Genomic DNA, 21,497 nt, shown 5'->3' on the forward strand with positions numbered 1-21,497 from the left:
AGCCACATGAGCCACTGTTCTGCCAGGGAAGGGACACCAGTCACCCCGGGAGCTGAGCACCAGCAGCGCCAGGGCAGAGGAGCTCGGCTGGGTCCTGCCTGCCCCAGTGCCACCCACGGCCCCAGCTCAGGTAGGGATCCAGCCTCAGCCTGCTAGCTGGGGCACTGAGGGGAAGCTCTCCTCCAGCTCCTGACAGCCCCTGTTTGGGGACTGCCACACTGCCCTGCCCCTGCTCCGGCTTGGCTCTGTGTGTGCTCTTGGGGCCTCTGTCCCTGTCTCTGTGGGCTCCTCCCCTGCCCTGTGTGGGAGCCACCAGCTCTCTGTGGGCACCGAGTGCTGGCTCTGCCCGGCTGGCAGGGGCACGGCTGCCACCTCACCAGGAGGACTCTCGGTTTGAATTACTGATGGGGGCACACAGGGCACAGCCATGGCAGGGAGACAGGAAAGATCCTCAGATGCTGATCTTGCCTCAGTTTCCCTCTCACTGAAGTGCCAGCCCCTTGCCAAGCCCCAGCACTCCCTGTGAGTAACCAGGGGAAGGTGCTGGGCTGGCTGGATCAGCCCATCCCTGCTGCCTGTCTCAACCAAAGCTGGGCCTGGGCATCATCCTGTGACCAGGCCACTGCCTCCCACCTGGAGGAGGCACTGGGGATATCTCTGCATTCCCAGGAGTGGGACAGCCACGGGATGGTGTAGCAGGGATGCCAGAACTGGGGCAGGGGTGACTGCTGCCGTTCCTTGGTGTCTTTGGGGATGCTGGGCCCGTCTGGCTGTGCCCTGGGGCTCCCTTCTGTGGTTTGAGGTGCCTGGGGGCATGGGGGTGGCAGTGCCAGCCGGGTCCTGCTGTCCCAGGCTCTCCAGGAAAGCTGGCAGGTGGCAGGAGCCATGGCCACACTGCCACCAACAGCCCCTGGATGCCCTCTGCCTCCCAGGATCTCCAGGGGAGGCAGGAGCTGCTGGGTGGGAGCTGCTGGGTGCCCTGTTGTGCTGACCAGGGCCTGTGGAACTGATCCCTGGGCTCTTCCCTTGCAGCCGATGCCTCCAGGACAGCCTGCCGAGCCTGCAGCATGTCCCAGCTCTCCTCCACCCTGAAGCGATACGTGGACTCCTCCCGCTACGCCGAGAGCACCTACAGCAAAGTGCCCAGCGGCTACAGCTCCTACAGCTCCTATGGATCCACCCTGCCCACCGCCTACGCAGACAGCGACAAAATCGGCTTCAAAGCCAGCTACCTGCCCTCCCCTCGCTACCACCACGCCGGGGGGCTGTCCCCCACCGGTGGCTATGACAGCGGCCGGCTGTACCCCGACCCCGGCGTCCGCCTGAGCCCCTCGTACCTCCGCACGCAGCCGCGGCCGCCCGGCGCCGGGCTCAGCGGGGGCGCCTGCTACACCTTCAGCGGCACCCCCGGCAGCCCCACGGGCTACCTGCCCTCCGCAGCGCCCCTCAGCCGCCACAAATCCATCAGCCACTCGGACCTGGCCAGGGACTTCTCGGGGCTGCACACCTCAGACAGCGCCTACCTGCCCGCGGCCGGCGCGCTCAGCACCCGCGCCCGGCCCGAGCACGGCAACCTGCAGGGTCTCTACCAGGCCGCCGCTCACTCCGACTATGTCCGTGGCTACCTGGAGAGCTACGGCAGGAAAAGCCACCACGGCAGCCTCTCCAGCGGCCACCTCAGCCCCTCTCAGGCCACGCTGCCACCGTCGGGCAGCCGCTGTGCCAGCCAGCCCTGCGAGAGGAGCGAGGAGCACTGCGATGCGTCCTCCCAGGACCCCACGGTACGCGGGGCTGCCTGGGGGTGGGGGACACAGCTGCGATGGGGAGGGATGTGGGCAGTGCTTGTGGTGAGCTGAGGAGCCCGAGGCACTCGCGCTGTGCCTGAGAACCTGGGCGTGCTGCTCCGTGCCTCGGTTGCTGTGTGTGTCCCTCTGAGATGCCCTTGCTGGCGCAGCAGTCCCGGCTGGAGCTGCTGAGGCAGCCCCGTGCAGGGGGCGGGCGGGCGGGTGTCCTCTGAGGGGCTGTGCCGCAGGGCACGCTCCCCAAGGAGGCAGGAGCAGCCTGTGCCCAGGATTGTGCCCGCTGCATTTTCTGCATGCATGTGACAGCAGGTGATGGCTCCCATGTGGGGCTGACGAGGATTTCCTGCTGCCTCATCCCAGATAGGGAAGGTGACACGAGCAGGCTGGGCGCTCATCCTGCTGGGACAGCTGGTTTGGCTGGTGCTGGCTCTGCCACAGTGACTCGGTGCCCAGCAATGCCAGCTCCCTGGCACCAGCCACTGCTGCCAGTTTGGGGCCCTGTGCCCCAGCCTGTGTGGCAGCAGGGGGTTCCCCATGGCAGTGCTGCTCTGGGCAGCACCACACGTGCTGGAAGGTAACTCTGTGCCCCGTGTCCCCATCAGTGCTGCAGCGTCCCCAGAGCCCCAGCCCAGGCCGGGAGCAGGCACCACACACACAGCCCGTGCAGGGGAGCAGCCTGGTAATTTTCCACTCAGGTTTCCTTCCAAGATCTGGCCAGGCTCTGCCTGCATTGTCTCCCGCTGTCTTTCCAGTCGCCCTCCATTCCCCCATGGTCTGACCTGCCCTTTGCTTCCCTGTGTCTCTGTCCCACTGCATCCGCCAAACCATGAGAAATCCTGTCCTGCTCAAAAGGAGGCAGAAAAGAATCTCCCAGAAATTTTTCCCTTTGAAGCCAGTGCCCCCACATCCTTCCCTGTGCCCCTTCCCCAGTGCCTTCCCCCACAGAACCACCTTCAGCAGTGCCCTGCCGTGGTGTGGGACCCCCTGTGCCCCCCTGCCTCATGCCTGGCCCCAGTCCTGGGGTGAGGGAGCAGGCTGTGGAGTCAGGGCAGTGGAGGATCATGGCTGTGGAAGGGAATTCCTGCCTCCCCCTCCCACACCAGGCCCTGCTGGGGGGTTCCAAGGGGGGATCCAGCGGCTGCTGCAGCCACTGGCTCTCGCTAAAGCCAACAGTGCCACTGCAAGGTTCCCACCCATGTGCCCACACACTGCTGTGTGGGGTGCCAGCCTGATCCCATGGGGTGCCTGTGGGGCAGCAGGGACTGTGCAAGTCCCAACCCACAGTCTGCACATGAACACAGCCTAGGCTGATGTGTGGCAAAGGTGGCAAAGGGTGCTGGGACAGACACCCATGCCAGGGCAGGCCAGGTCAGTGACACTGGCTTAGGTTTCCTCGGTGCTTTGATGGGCACACCTGCTATTTTCCACTGCTGTGGTTTATTCCCTCCCTTTCCCAAGCCGGGACACAAATGTCCCGGTCATAAACCAGAGCTGGCTGCCTGCGGCCGTGCCAGGTGCCGGAAACAAGCGCAGGCTGCAGCCCCGGAGCTGCCACCCGTTCTGCCCCATTGCCCAGCCCCGAGGGCAGTGTCAGCAGCAGCCGCTCCTGACGCAGCCAGGCCACAGCGGGGCTGGCCCCACGCCTCCTCCCATCCCTTTTTCCACCGCCACCTCCTGCCTGTGCGCCATGGAAACGCCATCCAGAGGGGTTTGCAGCCAGGAGGGAGGGTGTCTCCATGTGTCCCTACCCTCACCATCACTTCGTGCCTCAGTTTACCCCATGGACAAAGGGAGCTGTGTGAAGGTGCGCTTCCAGTGAGGAGCTGTGCCTGTGGAGCTGCAGGGCCGTGCTGGCTCCTGGGAAGGGCAGTGTGGTGAGGGGCAGGGCTGGGGCTGTGCCGGCCCATTAACCACCCTGGGTGTACATAGGGTCAGAAGGCCAGGGCCACCCACAAAACGCCGGCAGCTCTCCGCAGTCCCATCCTGAGCAGCTGACGTCCCTGGCCCGCTGCCAGTGCTGGCTGGCCCTGCCTGCTGCCTCGGTGCCAACCGGGCCTGTGGCAACCTCTGCCCGCCCGGCAGAAGGTCACCGCTGCAGAGGGGCCAGCTGAGGGCAGGGACCTGCTCTGGGTGATGCCATCCCACCGGGCGTCCCCTTCTCTCTGCCGCTCCAGCCTCGCCCTCAGAGCCTGTGAGCTGCTCTCTGGCTGGAGGGGAATTTGGTCCTTGGCCCGGGGCGCTCGATGTCACCAGGGCACGAGGTTGAGCACGGGATGTGGCTGAACCACCCTCCTGCCATGGAACCGGCTCAGCCAGCACGGTGCATCCCCACGGGGAGAGCTGCCCCAGCTCCCTGCACAGCGCTCGGAGCTGGCTGTGCCCATCCTGCCCCCGTGGTACCACCTGCACTGCCAGGCAGGGTGGCAGGAGCCCGGGATTTTGGGGAGCTGTGCCCCTGGGCACGGCAGGGCACCCAGGCAGGGCAGGAGGGTGTGTGCCCTGCCGTGCACACCGTGTCCCCGTGTGTGTACGCCGTACACAGCGCGGGGTGTGTACATGTACACACGTGTGAGCACGCGCAGGCCCCGGTTATGACAGCCCTCCCGTTGTGATGCAAAAGAGCCCTGCAGATGAATAACGCTGCAAGATGCCTCCTCAGATATTTTTGCTGGTGCCAAAAATAGTCTCCCTCCCTTCCTCCCTCCCCTCCCTCCGTCCCCAGTCAGCCCCTCCGCTGGCTGTGCTGAGCTCCGCTTGACAGAGAGGCTGCATCTGCAGCCAGCAGGATTCAGCAGCTCCTGCCTCTGGATGGGGGAGTTTTGGGGGCTCCAGAGGAGGAAAGGAAGCTCTGCTTAGAGCCCTCTCGGTGAGGTTGGAGGCTGTGGCTCTGTCAGAGCAGCCCAACTGAATTCCCTGCCCTGGTTGCCCATGGAAATTTCCCTGAGCAGGCAGAGAAACACCTGGGCACGCACAGCAGGCGCAGGGCTCCGGCGCTCGTCCTGCCGCGGTCAGAGGGGTGAAGCAGCGGGAGACGCAGGACGAGGACGCAGGACAGCCGGGCTCCCTGCCAGTCTCCGCATCTGCCCTTGCTGCAGGAGAAGAGCTGGAGCCCTGCCCGTGCCGTGCCTCAGTTTACCGAGGGGAGACGCCAGGTGGGGTCTTTGCTCCACGTAGGAATTGCGAGGAGCTTTTTTTCCCCAGCGCAAGGCATTGAAATATCCTCTGAGCTCAGCTCTAATGCATCCCCCAAAGAGGGGGGTTCCCCCAAAATGTCACTGCAGGAACCTGGCATTGGCACTGCAGGAAAGGCATATGGCCGGGAGCCCCACAGCCCTGTCTGGCAGCCTGCAGACCCTCTCTGGCTACAGGCACCCCACGCACCCACATGCTGTGGGACTGTCCCACTTTTACCCCGGCAATTTTGGCGAGTTACCCCCAGCTGGGGAGCCCCGCTCGCTGCCCCGTTCCTGCCCGGAGCACAACGTGCCCGGGGCCGGACAGCCGATGCCACCAGCCCTGGGCACGCCGAGCTGCGAGCAGGGGGGAGCACTGGGGGGGACAGGCGCTGCTCCGGCGTCTCTCCCGTCTCTCCCCAGTTCCCCGTTGCCCCCGCGGTGCGCGCACGGTGCCGGTGTCGGGGTACGGGAGCGCGGGCAGCCCCGCTGACAGAGACGCCATGGGGGCACCGCGGCCCCCCGCAGCCCCCCGGAGCCGGGGCGGTGTCGCCGCCCCGTTCCGGAGCGTGTCCCCGGGGCAGAGCCGCCCCTCGCGGGCCCCCCTGGCTCCCGGCGCTCTGTACCACGCGGTGCGCGGGGGCTGGCCGTCACCGAGCCGTCACCGAGCCGTCACCGAGCCCGGCTGCCGCCTCTCCACCCATTTGATGTCAGAGGCGCTCAGGTGCCGCCAGCCCCGCAGCCGGCACCGGCTCCGGCCCCGCACGCCCAGCACGGGGGGCTCCGCGCCTGACCCCGCGCCCCCGGCTGCAGCCGGCCCCGGGCTGGGGCAGCCCGGCCGGTGTCCCCTGGCTCCCCGCTGCCCCCGGCTGCTCCCCGCCGTCCTGCGGTGTCCGCCGGGGCCACCATGAGGGATTCCTACACGGTGACGCTGCCCGAGGAGCCCCCCGCGCTCCCCGACCTTCACAAGGACCTGCGGCCCCGCGCCTCCATGCCAGGGTCCCTGCTGGTCTCCACCTTCGTCGGGCTCGTCCTCAACAAGACCAAGGTACGAGATGCCCGCAGCCCCCATCCCCCGGCCTGGGGGCAGAGAAGGGGGCACCCCCTGCCCGTCCTGGGGAGCGTGGAGTGCCCTGTGCCATCCCCCGTGCCCAAGGATGGGGCGGCAGGGGGTGGGTGCCCTCCCAGCTGCCCGTGGGGACAGCGTGTCCCCGTGTCCCACAGGGTGGCAGGGAGCAGGTGAACTGCACGTGTCAGGACACCTGGGTTCCTCTCCCAGCCCTGCCCTTGCAGTGACCTTGGCCAGGTCCCCGTGTCCCACCACAAGGAAGGGTCTGCTGGCCGCGCTGAGCCCCTCGGCAGCGCCATGGGAGTGAACTTGGCTGTCCCCAGAGCCACAGTGCTGGGACAGATCTCTCCTGCAGGGATGGCAGAGCAAGGGGCAAGGAGGGCAAGGTCTGAGCACTTATGTAAGTCTGGCTGCTCTGGTTCTCCTGCTGCCCCAACAGGCTCCTGGCATGTGGACCTGGATGGGGCAGGACGGTCAGGATCTTGTCCCTTGTCCCCACCGCCTGTCCCTTGTCCCCGTCCTGCGGTGCAGCCTCGGGGAGTCCCCAGCCGCGCCGCGTGAGCCAGCTCTCCTTCAGCGCCTCTGAGCATGTCGTGTCCTAGTTAAAGCCCTGTACGGGAGAGGGGGATTAGCTGGAGTTGAGTCACCCAGGGGAGGGAAATCCAGAGGGGGAAATAACACCTCGGTGCACACAGGGCTTGTGCCAGGCTAGGGGAGCACCTGACACCCCCTCCTCAGCCCCAGCCCTCCCCCGGGGTTGTTCCAGGCTCTGGGAGGACCTGGCTGTGGGGGAATGCAGGATCTGTGGGGAGGTTTGCACCCACATGGGCAGGACTGGCTGGTCCCTCCTGGCACAGGGCAGGAGCTGCCCAACCAGGACAACTGGACAAGCCCGTCCTGGCGGGGAGGGCTGGGGCACACTGGGGCAGCTCCCGGGGGTTGCTGCTCACCCCTGGCACCGTGACCTTCCCTGGGGTAGTGGTGGGGACATGAGCGGGGCCTTGGGGCTCACATCCTCCAAGGGATGGATGTAGGCTGTGGGGACACTGGCCCATCTCTCCTGCTGCCATCTGCTCAGGGATGAGAGCCAGGCCAGCTCCTCCAGCCATGGCGTGGCACTGACCTGTCACATCCTGCTGGCACCCTGTGCCCAACTGAGCCTGCCCCCAGCCCAAGAAGGCACCTGGCACTTTTGGACAGCCCCCTGGCACTGACAGCCATGGGCAGCCACATCTGGGGACATCCCTGTGCTCTGGGCACTGTGGGGGCACCCGATGGCACCGAGGGCAGCCGCTCAGAGCCACGTGTGCCCACACAGGGCGGCCGGGTCCCCACTGGTGCTCGTCCCTGCCGCGGTGGGTGATGCCTGCGCCGTCGCTAAGGAGCACATGTAACTGGATCTGGGTTATTTTGGGCTGCTGTCAGGGCTGGGTGCTCAGCACCTCCCACACACACACCAGCTGCTGCTATTTCAGAGCTGCTGGGCCCCCTCCTCTCCTCCCGCCTCCTCTCCTCCTCTTCAAGCCTCAGGTGGGCAGCTGGGGCGTTTGCCTAAGGATCCTGAAATCCTGGGGAGCACCACCAGCACTCTGCCCCTGCAGGCCCTGTCAGACCCCCACCCTGCTCTGGGGAGGCTCATCCTGCTGCTCCCTTGTGCAGGGCTGGGAGCAGGACCCCTGGGCCCCCAGCAGTGCCCCCCACCAGCATCCTGTCCTGCATGCTGGCAGAGGGGTGGTGGCACCCCTAAACCCCTCTGTGCTCTTGGTCTCTCCAGCAAAGAGTGATAATGGTTCCCAGCCCCAGCATCCAGCTGCCCATGCCCATCTTTGCTTTTCCTGGCTCAGGGAGCACCTGGAGCACCTGGAATTGTCACCCCATGGCACAGGTGCAGCGCAGCCAGGGCTGGGAAGGCACCACTGGGCACACAGCCCTGTTCCCTGAGCTTGGCTGTCACAGGGCTGGGCTTGCACTTTCGCAGGTGGACTTTATCCTGCAAGACAACTGTGCCAAAGTCTGGGCTGCGCTTGTGCAGGGTGTCCTGGAGGGGATGGACACCTGGCATGAGGCAGGCACGCAGTGACAGGGCACTGTGCTCCTCCTGCAGCATGGCACTGCCATGGCCCTGGGTGCCAGCCCGACCTGCAGTCCAGGGCATGGGGCAAAGGCATTGCCAGGCAAGGAGAACCCTGAGCCCTGTGCATAGTCCTGGTCCAGCAGCATGGGGCAGGCCAGCCATGGTTTGTCACCAGGCTCTTGGCCCAGAGAGCTGCCCAGTTCTGGCTCTGCCCATGATGTCACAGCGGGATGGGGCCTCTCCTTGCACCCGAGGGTCTGCTCCACAGGCAGGTTTGTGGCACCATGGCCTCGCTGGGCTGCCCACAGGCATGGCCAGCCCGCCACCCTCCCAGCACTGTTCCCTCTCTCTGCAGAGCTCCAAGGCCGTGCAGGGGCTGACCGGCCTGCGGAACCTCGGCAACACGGTGAGTGTGTCCCCAGGCCTGTAGCTCACACCGGGCACATCTGTGGGGCAGGGGAAGCCCCGTCCCTTCACCTCACCCCCAAAACTCCACCCTCACCCTGGCAGCTCCCTGCACCCCTCTTCCCACGGCACTTCCCCTGTCCTGTGCCCAGCCCAGGTGTCCCCCTGCCATGGCCTGCCTCCCTCTGCTTCCCGTTGCCATGGTTTTCTCTTCTGCCTCCCCCAGTGCTTCATGAACTCCATCCTGCAGTGCCTGAGCAACACCAAGGAGCTGCGGGATTACTGCCTGCAGAACCAGTACCTGCGGGACCTCAACAACAACAGCCGCATGCGCACGGCACTCATGTCAGGTAACTGCCCAGCCCTGGTGGCTGCGGGGGCTTCCCTGCAGCAATTCCTGCAGCAATTCCTGCAGCACATCCCCACCGCACCCCACATCCTGCGGGACCCCCACCCAGAGCTCCACGCTCCTCCTTGGGCTGCCCAGCCAGCGGAGGATCGGGCTGTGAGACCCCTGAGCTGTCCCCATGGGGTCATGGCCGTGCCACCTCCTCTGCTGACCCCGCCTCTCTGCCTGCAGAGTTTGCAAAGCTGATTCAGCTGCTCTGGACCTCGTCCCCCAACGAGAGCGTGAGCCCCTCCGAGTTCAAGACGCAGATCCAGAGATACGCCCCACGCTTCGTTGGCTACAAGTAAGGGGGGTGGCTGCAGGGTGGTGGGGGCAGCTGAGCCCCCTGCAGCCTCTCACTGGCCATGCCCCGTGTCTTGCAGCCAGCAGGATGCACAGGAATTCCTGCGGTTCCTGCTGGACGGGCTGCACAGCGAGGTGAACCGCGTGCTGGTGCGGCCCCGGGCCAGCACCGACACCCTGGATCACCTCCCGTAAGTTCTGGCACTGCACAAGCCCCAGGAGAGTTCGCTGCCCGCAAGGCCAGCCCGGGGACAGTGACCTCACAGGTCCCTCTGGGCTGGGTGGCGGGGCTGCTGTCCCCCAGGCCATGCTCAGTGCCCCGCTGTGTCCCCATCCTTGCAGTGACGACGAGAAGAGCCGGCAGATGTGGAGGAGGTACCAGGAGAGGGAGGACAGCCGCATCAGCGGTGAGCAGGGCTGGGGAAGGGAGGACAGGGCTGGGCTGGGAGCGAGGGGGAACCAGGGCTCTCACCCTGCTCTGTCCCACCCCACCAGACCTCTTCGTTGGGCAGCTGAAGAGCTCTCTGACCTGCAGCGAGTGCGGCTACTGCTCCACAGCCTTCGACCCCTTCTGGGACCTGTCCCTGCCCATCCCCAAGGTGAGGGGGAGCCCAGTGATCCCTGTTTCCCACTGCCTGTCCCACATTGCCTGTCCCTAACCATCACTGCACTCCCACAGAAAGGCTACGGGGAGGTGACACTCATGGATTGCCTCCGGCTCTTCACCAAAGAGGACGTGCTGGATGGGGACGAGAAACCGGTACAGGGCAGGGGGGCTCCCTGGGGCAGGCTGGGCCCCTTCCCCTCTGTGCTTGTGTTGCCAGCACTGTGGGCAGTGCCCTCACCCTCCTGCTCGTGCTGTTTTCTCCCACAGACGTGTTGTCGCTGCAAAGCCAGGACAAGGTGCACAAAAAAATTCAGCATCCAGAAGTTCCCCAAGATTCTGGTGCTTCGTATCCTTTGGGCAGAGGGTGGGGACAGGGGCTGTTGTAGGGGGCAGAGATGGGTTATTGCAGGCTCCCCTTTGTCCCTTTGGCTCCTTGACGTCACCCTCCAGACCTGAAGCGCTTCTCCGAGTCCAGGATACGAAGCAGCAAACTCACCACCTTCGTCAACTTCCCGCTGAAGGACCTGGACCTGAGGGAATTCGCCTCGCAGAGCTGCAGTGAGTCCCAGCCCCTGCTTGTCTCTAATCCCAGGAGCCCTGAGCTCCTGGGGACTCCTGGGCTCCTCGTGTCCCCAGCTGGTGGGGGACAGAGGGGTGAGGGGTGGGAGGCACGGAATCCAGGCTGCTGGAGCTGCTGGCATGGTGGGGACAGAGGGGTGAGAGATGGGAGGCACGGAATCCAGGCTATTGGAGCTGCTGGTATGGTGAGGAGCAGAGGGATGAGGGGTGGGAGGCACGGAATCCAGGCTGCTGGCATGGTGAGGAGCAGAGGGGTGAGGGGTGGGAGACACAAAATCCCGGCTGCTGGAGCTGCTGGCATGGTGGGGACAGAGGGGTGAGGGGTGGGAGGCACAGAATCCCGGCTGCTGGAGCTGCTGGCATGGTGGGGGGCTCTGTGCTGGCACTTTGTGGGGCAGCAGGGCTGAGCAGCCCCCCTGCTCCCCACAGACCACGCCGTTTACAACCTCTACGCCGTCTCCAACCACTCGGGCACCACCATGGGGGGACACTACACAGCCTACTGCAAGAGCCCCGTGTCCAGCGAGTGGCACACCTTCAACGACTCCCGGTGAGCCTGGGGTGGGACAGGCGAGCAGGGACCCCCCTGCCCAGGGCATCCCATCCCTGCTGCTCACAGCTGTCCCCTTGCCCTCTCTGCAGCGTCACCCCGATGTCCTCGAGCCACGTGCGCAGCAGCGATGCCTACCTGCTCTTCTACGAGCTGGCCAGCCCGTCCTCCCGCATGTAGCCAGCCCTGCCTCCCTGGGGGAGCCCTGGGCCACCCCTCAGAGCCGGCTCCACCAGGGTTCGGGCGTTTGGCACCCCCAGAGCGAGGGGGAGGCAAAGAGGAGACACCCCCGACGTGGCTGCAGAGGGAGGCTGGGGACAGCCAGGAGCAGAGCCCGGGCAAGGACATCCCAGCTCCGAACTGAGGAGGGACTCGTGACAGGACGGGGCTCAGGCAGCTCCAGCTCAGGCACCTTCTGATTGCTGGCATTTGGTTTTTACCTCGGGGTTTTAGTTTCTTTTTCTTTTATTTTTTTCCTCTTTTTTTTTTCTTTTTTTTTTTCTTTTTTTTTTTTTTCCTTTCTTTTTCTTTTTCTCTTCTTTTTTTTTTTTTTTTTTTTTTTTTTTTTTTTTTGGTGTGTAATAAAAATCCTGAGCAAGGGACTCTACAGGAATGGGGCCACCTGTCCCATTGACTCAACCAGGACCTCTTCTCCCCTGGGACAGCACCCAGGAGAGCCTCACACATCCCTCCTGACCTCTTGCCACTCCTGTATCTGCTTGGCCGTCCCAGAGGATTCGTGAACTGCTCCCGATCTCCTCCTGGCACTTCCAAACCTCCTGGCAAAGGACTCCAGCCCTCTGGTGGCCTCCGCCCCATCTCAGGCAGCACAACCCCTGCAGCTGCCCCACACACACTCCTCAAAGCAGCCTGAGCCCAGACCCACGGACAGGAGGGAGGAGAACATTTTGTGGAATTTCTATGTATTTATAATGGACTTTGCTTCAACCTGGAGCCCCCCGCTGCTTCCTGCCTCTCCAGGGACTTGTGCCGGGGCTGCTCCGGGTAGGTTTTTACCTGCCTCCTCAAACGACGGTGCCTTAAACCATTTAGGGGAGAGGGGGGGCCGCGGGGGTCGCACGGAGAGGGAGGGGAGGACGGTGGCTTTCCGGGACCATCTGCAATCGGGGCTTTTTTTTCTCCCTGTGATCAGGAGCCCTCCTGGGTGCCCGGGGACCCGCCCTGCTGCTCTGTCCTCCAGCTAGCAAATGCCAGTGGCCTTTTTAGCCTTTAATTTATTCTCCTCCCCGTCCTGCCTTGCCTGAGGTGCAGCGGGAGGAGACACGGGCACCATCCCAGCCCTCGGGGCAGCTCCATCCAACCCACAGCCGGCCCTGCGGGCACGGGCTGAGCGCTGGCACCAGCATCCTGCCCAGCCTGGGGCATCCCAGCGGGGCTCGGGGGGGGCAGGATGGGAACGGGGGACTGCCCGCGGCAGGAGCTGGGCTGGGGCAGCGATGCTGCTTGGCAGGTGGCTTGTTTACTGTGTAAGCAAGACGGGTGGGAAGTGTCTCATACAAGGGAGACTCGTGCAGGAATAAATTTGAGCTTGAACAGGGCGTTGGGTGCGTGTGTTTTGTCTCCGGGTGCTCTGGCAGAGGGTGGGCAGCCGCCACTGCTGGAGCCCCAGGAGCACCCATGGAGCAGAACCGCTCTGGGCTCGCCTGCAGCAGGGGAGATGTGGCTGCAGGTGGCAGAAGGAGCCTCTTCAACCCCACGGAGCTCCCCGGTGCCCACACTCGTCCCTCAAAAGCCCTGAACAATGGCTCCTTTCTCCCCTACTTAGGGACGGAGACGGGCATTAAGGGGCAGCAGGAATGCAGGTGGCAGGGCCCAGGCACCCAGCGAGGGCAGGAGGGACACGCTCAGCCCGGGGTCCCCAGCACGGCCCTTTCAGCGCTGCCCTGAGCAGAGAGGAGCTGCGGGCAGCTGCAAAGCCCAGGCGCCGTGCGGGGACCCCAGCAGCGGGGTCCCTGGGGATGGGCTCCCGGCAGGACGGGTGCGAGCACTCGTTCCCCTTTAAGACGCTGTTTCTCCGTGCCAGAGCCTGACCTCGGCATCCTCAGCTGAGCTGGATTAACGGGGCGAGGGGGAAGGGGCCTGCGGAGGGGACTGGGGCTGCCGCCGCCTCCCGGGGCTCCCCGCACTCCCGGCACGGTGGGCATGGCCTTCGGGTGGGCTCCGGCGCTGGGCTGCCGCCTGTAGAGCTGGCACTGCCACCTCCCCGCCCCACAGCGTGGAGCAGGGGTCCCCACGCCGCCCCGGGGCCCATGGGGACAGCTGGGGAGGAGCGGGCGGTGGGGCTGGGGGGCACAGGGCGCTGGGCAGGATTTTAGCCAGGCTGCTCCAGGAACCGCCCGCTGCCATGAAAGACTTCACCGAAATCACGCTTTGCCCCGAGGCTCTGGACGGCAGCAAGGTAGGGCTGGGGGTGTGGGTGCCGCTGATGGTCCCCTCGTGTCCCCCCGCGGGTCCCCAGGGTGCCACCCGCTCTCGCTGTCCCACAGACCGAATTCTGCAACCCCGTTTTTGAGGGCGAGGAGCCCCGGGCGGCACCGAGCGCGGAGCACCCGCCAGACAAGGATGGGACCGGCCCCGCACGGCGCCGGGACGGCCTCGGTACCAGCCTGGGGGTTTGTACACGGCCCCGGCCCATGGGGCTGCAGGAGTGGGGTGCTGGGGCTATTTGGGGACACATCGGCACCTCGGGGACGCGCCCAGAGAGGGCTGAGCAAGCCCTGCGGGGAGGTGGGGAATGGTTTAGCAGCGCTCTGCCCGCTGTTCTCGCCTCCAGGCCAGCAGCTCTGGGCACAGGTGGGCTGGAGGTACCGCGCCGACTGCAAGTTCACCTGGCTCTGCGTGGCTCTGATGAGCACCATCCTGCTCTTCCTCATCGCCCTCCTGCTCGGCATCGTCATCCACCGTGAGTGCCGAGCCGGGAGGTGGCTGTGGCTGGGGTGGGGGACACAGAACCGGCTCAGAGGGGGAGAGGGGCACCCAGAGCACACCCTGGGTCTGCCCGCAGTGGGGAGAGGGTGGGATCTCCGTGTCCCCGGGATGTGTCCCATCGGTGTGAGATGCCCGGGGAGCTGCACACCTGTGGGTAGGGTGGGAGCACAGCGCTGAGAGGGCTTCCTGAGCCCTTTCCCTGCACCGCAGCCGTCCCTCCCCGCTGGGGCTGAGCAATCCCCGCTCTTCCCTGGCCACAGAGCTGACGTCCCCACACCCACCCGGTGCCCCAGCCACGGCCCTGCCCGCCCGTGGCACTGCCACCACCGCCACAGCGCCCATCCGAAGGGACCCCCCGGCCCCCAAAACCGCTGCCACCCCAACCGAGAGCCGGCTGCCCACGGCCCGCACAGCAGCACCGGGTAAGCGCCGAGCGGGGCAGCGTTTTGGGATGGGGCTGCCCTGCTCCAGCTCATGCCCACGCTGTTGCCTCGTTCAGCCTGCGGAGGGACCCTGCGCGGCCCCGAGGGCTCCTTCAGCTCCCCCAACTACCCCGGCCCCTACCCCCCCAACGCCCTCTGCATCTGGCACATCGAGGTGGGCGCCGGCCTCGCCATCCAGCTGAGGATGGAGACGTTCAGCGTGGAGGGCACGGCCTCCTGCCTCTTCGACCGCCTGGAGCTCTACGAAGAGCAGGGCACCGCTGGCACTGCCCCTGCCCCGGCCCGGGGGAGCCCGACCAGGTAGGGCTCCTCACACCTGTGGAGCGTGGCAGTGTGGGGGCAGAGAGCGGTGCCAGCCCTTGCTGTGCCCCCAGGTTTTGTGGCAACGTGCCCCCCCCGACCTTCAACTCCAACTCGAACCGCCTGCGGGTCACCTTCGTGTCTGACAGCAGCGTGGGCGCCCAGGGCTTCAGCGCCCGCTACCGAGCCGTGCTCCCTGCAGAGAGTGAGTGCCCCGGCCCAGGGCACTGCCAGGGTCCCTCCCTGCTGGCAGGGAATGGGGAGAGCCAGCACAGGGAGGGGAGGGTGCCCGGCGGAACCCCCCTCCAGCGAGGGTGTCTGTGCTGCGTGCAGAGAGCTGCACCTGGGACGAGCACCTGTGCGACCGGGGGCTCTGCCTCCAGCTGGGCTTCGTGTGCGACGGCTTCCACGACTGCACGGACGGGAGCGACGAGGCCAACTGCAGCCTAAAACACAAAGGTGAGAGGGACAGACCCCCACCCACAGCCCCCAGACCCCCACCCGCAATCCCCAGACCCCCACCCGCAGCCCCCAGACCCCCACCCGCAATCCCCAGACCCCCCCCACCCGCAGCCTCCAGACCCCCACCCGCAATCCCCAGACCCCCACCCGCAGCCCCCGGCCCCCGCGGCGCCAGGGATGGGTGGGAGAGGGAGATGGAAGGAAGGGAGAGGGGCAGGGGGAAATCTCCTCGTGTGTGTGCGTGTGTCCCTCCAGAATGTGGGGGGCCGCTGACGGCCTTGGAGGGGCACCTGTCCACCCCGAACCACCCGCAGCCATACCCACACCAGCAGGTGAGAGAAGGGGCGTTGTGGGAGCGCGGTGAGGGTGAGGCTGGGCAGGGAGGAAAGGGAGGAAGGCAGCCCCGGCCCCAGGGAGAGCTGGGGGTGCCCCTGCCCAGCTTCACGGGTGTTGTCGGCTGCCCCCCCCCGCCCCGCAGCTGTGCCTCTGGCAGATCTCGGTGCCCCTGGGCCACATCATCGACCTGCACTTCCACAACTTCAGCCTGGAGTCGCACGAGGACTGCAGCTTCGACTTCGTAGAGGTGCACGACAGCGCGGGCACGGGCACTGCCAGCCTCATGGGCAGGTACCCGACACCCCCAGTCCTGCTGTGCCACCCTGGTGACACTGGGGCCGTGCCTCACCCGGGGAAACTGAGGCACGGGGCTGGCTGGTGGGGAGGAGCCGCCGGAAGGCAGGGGCTGGGGAGGTGCTGGTCAGGCCCCTGAGCCCATCTCTTGTCCCGTGACCTCGCAGGTTCTGTGGCCACCAGCTGCCACCTGCCCTGACCTCCTCACGGCACGTCATGACCGTGCTCTTCGTGGCAGACGAGGGAGTTGCAGATGAGGGGTTCTTTGCCACCTACCAAGCCCGCAATGCCACAGAGAGTAGGTGGCCAAGTGGGGGCAGAGGCTGCTCAGGGTGGGTGGTGCCACCCCCATCTTTGGGGGGCTTCAAGGCCAGGCTGGATAAAAACCTGGGAAAAACAGCTCTTGTACCACAGCTGGCCCTGCTTGGAGCAAAGGGCCCCCAGGGCCCCCTTCTCACCTGGTTTCTCACCTGGTTTATCCTATAACATCACAGCCGTGGGGATGGGACCTGGAAGGGCTCGCCTGCACAGAGGTGTGATCCATGACCCCGGGGCTGCCCCCAAATACCCCAGGGAATTTGGGATCTCCCTACGCTGGATCTGCCAGATCCCCTGGCCAGTGAGCAAGACAGGGGTGGTCAGACTGGCTCCCAGCCCTGCCCTGCCCTCTCCCCTTGCAGAGACCTGCAGCCCCGCAGAGTTTTCCTGTGGGAATGGCGAGTGCCGGGCGCTGGAGTCTGTGTGTGACGGCTGGCACGACTGCCCCGATGGCACCGACGAGCTGAACTGCACCGGGGTGTCCTACCCGGCCTTCGGTGAGTGCCAGCACCCCTGGGTGCCCCGCTCAGCACCCAGCCCGCCCTGAGCCCAGCTGGCACAGCCGGTGGGCAGCCCTGCCTCTGGCACTACCCCTCTCCCTGCGGCAGGGTCTGTCTGCGAGCCCGTGGAGGTGGAGATGTGCCTGGGGCTGGGCTACAACGCCACCTCCTTCCCCAACATCTGGCTGGCCATCCCGGACCAGGAGGGAGCCGCCGAGGTGCTTCAGGACTACCAGGTGAGCTGGCCGGGGGCTGTCCCCACACTGCCGCGCTCCACAGCTGTGAGAGCTGCCCTCCCCTGGTGCGCCGGCCTCACACCGCTGTCCCCGCTGTCCCCGCTGTCCCGCAGACGCTGATGGAGCTGGCGTGTTATCAGCACCTCCGCCTGCTCATCTGCAGCCTCTTCGTGCCCAAGTGCACCCCAGACGGGGGCGTGCTGCAGCCCTGCCGCGCCGTGTGCCTGGCGGCGGAGCTGCGCTGCCAGCAGTCCCTCGGCCTCCTCGGCATCCTCTGGCCCATCAACTGCAACATCCTGCCCGACTCCAGCGACCCCGTGGAGTGCTTCCAGCCCTGAGCCGGCCGGAGGAGAGCAGCAGGGGCTGAAGCCACCCTCCCCACCCCAAATGTCCCTCCTGTGCTCTTCCTGAGTAAATACCCAGCTGTTGGGTGGCCCCTCAGCTGCTCTGGGCTCAGCTCCTGTGCCCAGTGCTTGGCTTGGTGCCTGGATGCCACAGGCTTGCCCACAGCTCCATCTCCCTATCATATCCCATAGGGAAAGGCTTGTGCTGGAGGGGCAGGAGGGAAAGGGTTAATGCTCCCCAAACGGAGCAAGGCTGGGCAGAGGTGAGCCAGGCTGCAGGGACAGGAGCCCAGGGCTGCCCGTGTCCCACAGCCCCAAAGCCAGCAGAATAAAACAGCGTGAGCAGCTGACAAACCCAAAGCAGCAGGTGACTCATTTGGGGTCTGTGTGTGGGTGCTGCCAGATCCTGGGGAAACTGAGGAATGGGTGGAGGGAGGGAAGCCAGGCATGGGGTGGGGGATCTGAGCAGGGATGGAGGAGCACAGGGGACACAGCAGGGGACAGTGGGCAGCTGGCTGTGCCCTCACTGGGCTGGGGGCTTGCAGGGTCCCAGGGAGATGGATGGGCCTCAGAGGGGTCCACTTGGTGGCCCCATGGTGCAGGGAAGGGATCCTGTGCCATCAAGAGTGGTGGCCTTGCTGGCTGTGCTGGCTGAAGGCCACCGTGGTGGCCACAAGCCTGGCAACACCCATGGCCACAAACCAGCGTCCAGCTGGCCAAAAACAACAATCCCTTCACACCTTGGGGGAGAGGAGAGAGGTGGCTCCCTGCCACCAGCCAGCCTGCCCGTGGGTGTCCAGGCCAGGAAGGAGCACTTGGCAACGTCCCCAGCTCCACTGCAGGCTCTGGCACGGGGAGGAGAGAGCCAGCAATGCCATCGTGTTTCCCACTGCCCTGAGCACGTGGAGAAATCCCCAGCCTGGCTGGGGTCGCCAGGCTCAGGACCCACTTGTGCCAGCACCGCTCTGCCCCTGTGCCCAGCACGGACCTGGCGCTCCCACCCAGCCCGGGGGGTTTGAGCCCACCCAGCTCCTTCTGTCCCTGCATGTCCCAGCTGCTGCTGGGCACAGGGACGTCCCCAGCCGCAGGCCCGCCCCTGTGGCCAGCGTGTGACCGTGTCCCTTGGACGCACCCGGCGCTGGAACGAGTTAAAGGCAGGCTGGGAGCGCCTCGAAAGCTTCGCCGCGCGCTCAGCGGTCCCTGGGGCCGGCCCTGCCTCCTGGCACGGGCACAGACGGCTCTGCCTGCCCTTCCACCTGCCCTGCACGCTCAGCCCAACGTGCTGGGACTGCCCAGATGGATCCTGCAGCTTCCCCTGCGTGCTCCCAGGGCTGGCACTGCTGGGCACAGTGTGTTCTGCCATGCCTTGGCCTCAGCTCTGCTGCCAGTCAGGGCACCCTCACACCCTGAGAACTCCCTCTTCTTTCTGCCACTCCATCTCTCTCTGCCTCGCTGGATTTCCCCCCTTCAGCTTTTATCTTGTTTCCTTTCCCTCTGCTGCCTGTTTTCCTTGTTTTCCCCCCCTCCACCCGGCTGCCCAGCCGTGTCCAGCTGAGGTGGTGCCCAGCCTGTGCCTCCTCTCCCTCAGCCGGGCTGTTTGCAGCGCTCTCCCTTCCCCCTGCTTACAGCACTTCCGACATCACGGGATTATTTTTCTTTTTCCCCTTGTCTTGTAGCTTTTGGCTCCCAAGGCCCTTGATTTCCTTTGGAGTTTGGGAGGAGAGACGTGGGGAGGAGGGGGGGGTGGAGAGGCTGCCTCTCTTAGGGCCTTCGTCAGAGCCAAGTGGCCAGGAAGAGCCTCAGCCCTTCCACAGCGGTGAGCAGCGAGGTGAGGTCCTGGACTGGAGCCGCGGGATCGCAGTGAGTGGGGACACCCAGCCGGGGGCAGCTGGGACTGCCTGCCTTCCTGCCTCCGGCGCCTGGGCGGAGGAGAGACACTTTTCTCCTCCTTTTCTCCTCCTTTTCCTCTTTGTTGCCGTCGTGGAGGGGGAAGAGAGCAGCTTTTCTGGGTCAAGGCCACGGGGATGGGGCCAGCTCTGGCCCTGGGGCTCAGCCCTCGTCGTGCTGCTGTGGGAAGGGCTGGGGGCAGCCCGGGCAGGGGGGTGGTCCCGGTAGGAGGGTGGGCCCGGGGATGCTGCAGCCGGCCGGGGGTGGAGCAGAGCCGCCGGCAGCCGGGATGGTGCCAAGGGCAGGGCCAGACACGGCCCCGCGTTCCCCGAGCTGCCGCCCCACCTCACACCCCCCCAGAGGCAAGAACCCCGCCCCAGGCACGCTCACAGCTCTCCAGATGCCAGCCCTAAATCCCCCTGCCCGCTGCCCCATAGCTGGGCATGATGGGGCAGTGCCCACCCCAAAGAGCCCCCAGCCACACCCACAAAGGCGCTGCCACAGCCCTGGCCCTAAATCCACACCCCACACACGTCCTGAGCTGCCCCGGGGCTGCAGGAGGCTGTGGTGACACACGGGGGCCATGGGGAGGCTGTGGTGGCACACGAGCCATGGGGATGCTGTGGTGGCACATGTGGGGATGCTGTGGTGGCACACAGGCCACAGGGATGCTGTGGTGGCACACAGGCCATGGGGATGCTGTGGTGGGACACATGGGGATGCTGTGGTGGCACACAGGCCACAGGGATGCTGTGGTGGCACATGGGGATGCTGTGGTGGCACACAGGCCACAGGGATGCTGTGGTGGCACACGTGGGGATGCTGTGGCAGGTGCAGGCAGCACTGGGGCCTCGCTGAAGGGAGCAGCCCAAAAGGTAATGGGGAAAAAGGGGGGGAATGTCCCCTGCTGACCCCCCTACATTCCCCACCAAGCAGTCCCAACCCTCCTCCCTGTGGTCCCCAGAGCTGTGATCCTTCTCTGCCCCCCTCCAGGACAAGATGAAGCAGCTCTTCCTCCTCTTCCTCCTCGGGCTCATCAGCAGGTCCTTGCAGATCGAAGACAACAAGATCCCTGGGCTGTGCTCAGGGCAGCCAGGCATCCCAGGGACGCCGGGCCTGCACGGGGGGCAGGGTTTGCCAGGCAGAGACGGACGAGACGGCCGGGATGGAGCCATGGGCATGCCAGGGGAGAAGGGTGACATGGGCCCTCCTGGTAAGAAAGGAGAGCTCCCATCTGGGGAGGGGGATTTGCCATTCCCTGCCCGTGGGGAACACCCCATGCCAGGGAGTAAGTGCTGCATGCTGGCACAAATGGCCAAATGGAGAGTGAACCCTGCAGAAGCGCCCCTGCCATGCCACCACCACCCCTTGGCCCTGCCAGTGGTGCCCCTGTGTTCTGTAAAACCAGCAGCTCCTTGTCACTGGGGAAGCTGCATTGTCCCCATCCCCAATGCCGCCCCTCTCTCCCAGCCCTGCTTTAGGAGGGACCACCATCATCCCTGCCCTGGCTCCTGGGCTGGGCTTTCCCCCAACCTCTGAGGGTTTCTCCAACGATTTGTTGATGCTGAGTTGATCAACGCACCCAGCCCTCCCCGCCCGCGCTGCTCCCCCATGCGGTGCCCTGCTGTGGCAGGGAATTGCTATAATTGGGACTGGGCAGGAGGGATGGAGGAGCTGTGCTGGTGACTCCGGGGTGACCCTGTCCCCCTCTGCCTGCCCCAGGAGTGCCGGGTCCCCGCGGGGAGGTGGGCAGCCCCGGCGTGGACGGGCTGCACGGTGAGAAGGGAGCTCAGGGCGAGTGCGCCGTTGCTCCTCGCTCCGCCTTCAGCGCCAAGCGCTCCGAGTCCCGCAGCCCTCCCCTGGCCGACCAGCCCATCCTCTTCGACGTGGTGCTCATCAACGAGCAGGGCCACTACGACCCGGCCACGGGCAAGTTCACCTGCGAGGTGCCCGGCCTCTATTACTTCGCCGTGCACGCCACCGTGTACCGCACCAGCCTGCAGTTCGACATCATCAAGAACGGCCACTCCATCGCCTCCTTCTTCCAGTACTACGGCAACTGGCCCAAGCCCGCCTCGCTCTCGGGGGGCACCCTGGTCCGCCTGGAGCCCGAGGACGAGGTGTGGGTGCAGGTGGGCGTGGGGGACTACATCGGCTTCTACGCCAGCGTCAAGACGGACAGCACCTTCACCGGCTTCCTCGTCTACTCCTACTGGCAAAACTCCGCCGTGTTCGCCTGAGCTCACCCTCGGCTGCGGGTGCGGCCCTTCCCGGAGAGCGGGACCCCTGCCCTGCTCGGGGCGCAGGAACGCTCCCTGTGCCAGGGCGGGGATGGCGGAGCACCCCTGGAGCAGCGCTGGGGCAGAGCTCGCTGTTATTTCGGGCACCCCCAGGGCAGGGCAAGCCGGGCTGAGCGGCCGGGAGCCCGGCCCGGGGGTGCTGCCCCATCCCTCCCCTCAATAAAGCGCTGCTCAGCTC

At 65.8% G+C, this 21,497-nt stretch overlaps 3 protein-coding genes across 5 annotated transcripts; all 3 read left to right on the plus strand.

Annotated features, from left to right (window-relative positions):
• On the plus strand, positions 1-11,268 carry USP2 (ubiquitin specific peptidase 2). 2 transcript variants are annotated; one of them, XM_071449610.1, is made up of 13 exons: positions 1-130; positions 1,033-1,781; positions 8,474-8,524; positions 8,750-8,873; positions 9,104-9,215; positions 9,295-9,405; positions 9,557-9,621; positions 9,710-9,813; positions 9,894-9,974; positions 10,089-10,167; positions 10,272-10,379; positions 10,830-10,950; positions 11,043-11,268. In XM_071449610.1, the coding sequence occupies exons 1-13, from the start codon at positions 7-9 to the stop codon at positions 11,128-11,130; spliced, it is 1,917 nt and encodes a 638-aa protein (XP_071305711.1). In that variant the 5' UTR covers positions 1-6; the 3' UTR covers positions 11,131-11,268. The 2 variants fall into 2 exon arrangements, with proteins under 2 accessions (XP_071305711.1, XP_071305712.1); XM_071449611.1 differs by lacking the exons at positions 1-130; positions 1,033-1,781 and adding an exon at positions 5,665-6,023.
• A 1,960-nt stretch (positions 11,269-13,228) lies between these two features.
• MFRP (membrane frizzled-related protein) lies at positions 13,229-17,447 on the plus strand. The gene is made up of 13 exons (XM_071449528.1): positions 13,229-13,369; positions 13,458-13,569; positions 13,745-13,873; positions 14,160-14,321; positions 14,399-14,642; positions 14,717-14,847; positions 14,976-15,101; positions 15,360-15,436; positions 15,583-15,731; positions 15,902-16,032; positions 16,415-16,549; positions 16,661-16,788; positions 16,902-17,447. The coding sequence occupies exons 1-13, from the start codon at positions 13,316-13,318 to the stop codon at positions 17,124-17,126; spliced, it is 1,803 nt and encodes a 600-aa protein (XP_071305629.1). The 5' UTR covers positions 13,229-13,315; the 3' UTR covers positions 17,127-17,447.
• Positions 17,448-18,825: 1,378 nt separating this feature from the next.
• C1QTNF5 (C1q and TNF related 5) lies at positions 18,826-21,497 on the plus strand. 2 transcript variants are annotated; one of them, XM_071449437.1, is made up of 3 exons: positions 18,826-18,960; positions 20,013-20,232; positions 20,742-21,497. In XM_071449437.1, exons 2-3 carry the CDS (start codon positions 20,019-20,021, stop codon positions 21,257-21,259), a joined length of 732 nt encoding a protein of 243 aa, XP_071305538.1. In that variant the 5' UTR covers positions 18,826-18,960; positions 20,013-20,018; the 3' UTR covers positions 21,260-21,497. The 2 variants fall into 2 exon arrangements, with proteins under 2 accessions (XP_071305538.1, XP_071305539.1); XM_071449438.1 differs by having other exon boundaries at positions 18,889-18,992.

This window comes from Agelaius tricolor, unplaced genomic scaffold (genome assembly GCF_023055355.1).
Source record: "Agelaius tricolor isolate 1412-34295 unplaced genomic scaffold, bAgeTri1.0.p SCAF_29, whole genome shotgun sequence".
NCBI lineage: Eukaryota > Metazoa > Chordata > Aves > Passeriformes > Icteridae > Agelaius > Agelaius tricolor.

Coding starts and splice junctions, on each gene's coding strand:
- USP2 (XM_071449610.1), top strand. CDS start 7: ATGAGCCACTGTTCTGCCAGGGAAGGGACACCAGTCACCCCGGGAGCT. Junction 131..1,032: donor CACCCACGGCCCCAGCTCAG/GTAGGGATCCAG, acceptor CTTCCCTTGCAG/CCGATGCCTCCAGGACAGCC. Junction 8,874..9,103: donor GCGCACGGCACTCATGTCAG/GTAACTGCCCAG, acceptor CTCTGCCTGCAG/AGTTTGCAAAGCTGATTCAG.
- MFRP (XM_071449528.1), top strand. CDS start 13,316: ATGAAAGACTTCACCGAAATCACGCTTTGCCCCGAGGCTCTGGACGGC. Junction 14,322..14,398: donor GGCCCGCACAGCAGCACCGG/GTAAGCGCCGAG, acceptor TGCCTCGTTCAG/CCTGCGGAGGGACCCTGCGC. Junction 16,550..16,660: donor GGTGTCCTACCCGGCCTTCG/GTGAGTGCCAGC, acceptor TCCCTGCGGCAG/GGTCTGTCTGCGAGCCCGTG.
- C1QTNF5 (XM_071449437.1), top strand. CDS start 20,019: ATGAAGCAGCTCTTCCTCCTCTTCCTCCTCGGGCTCATCAGCAGGTCC. Junction 20,233..20,741: donor GGGTGACATGGGCCCTCCTG/GTAAGAAAGGAG, acceptor TGCCTGCCCCAG/GAGTGCCGGGTCCCCGCGGG.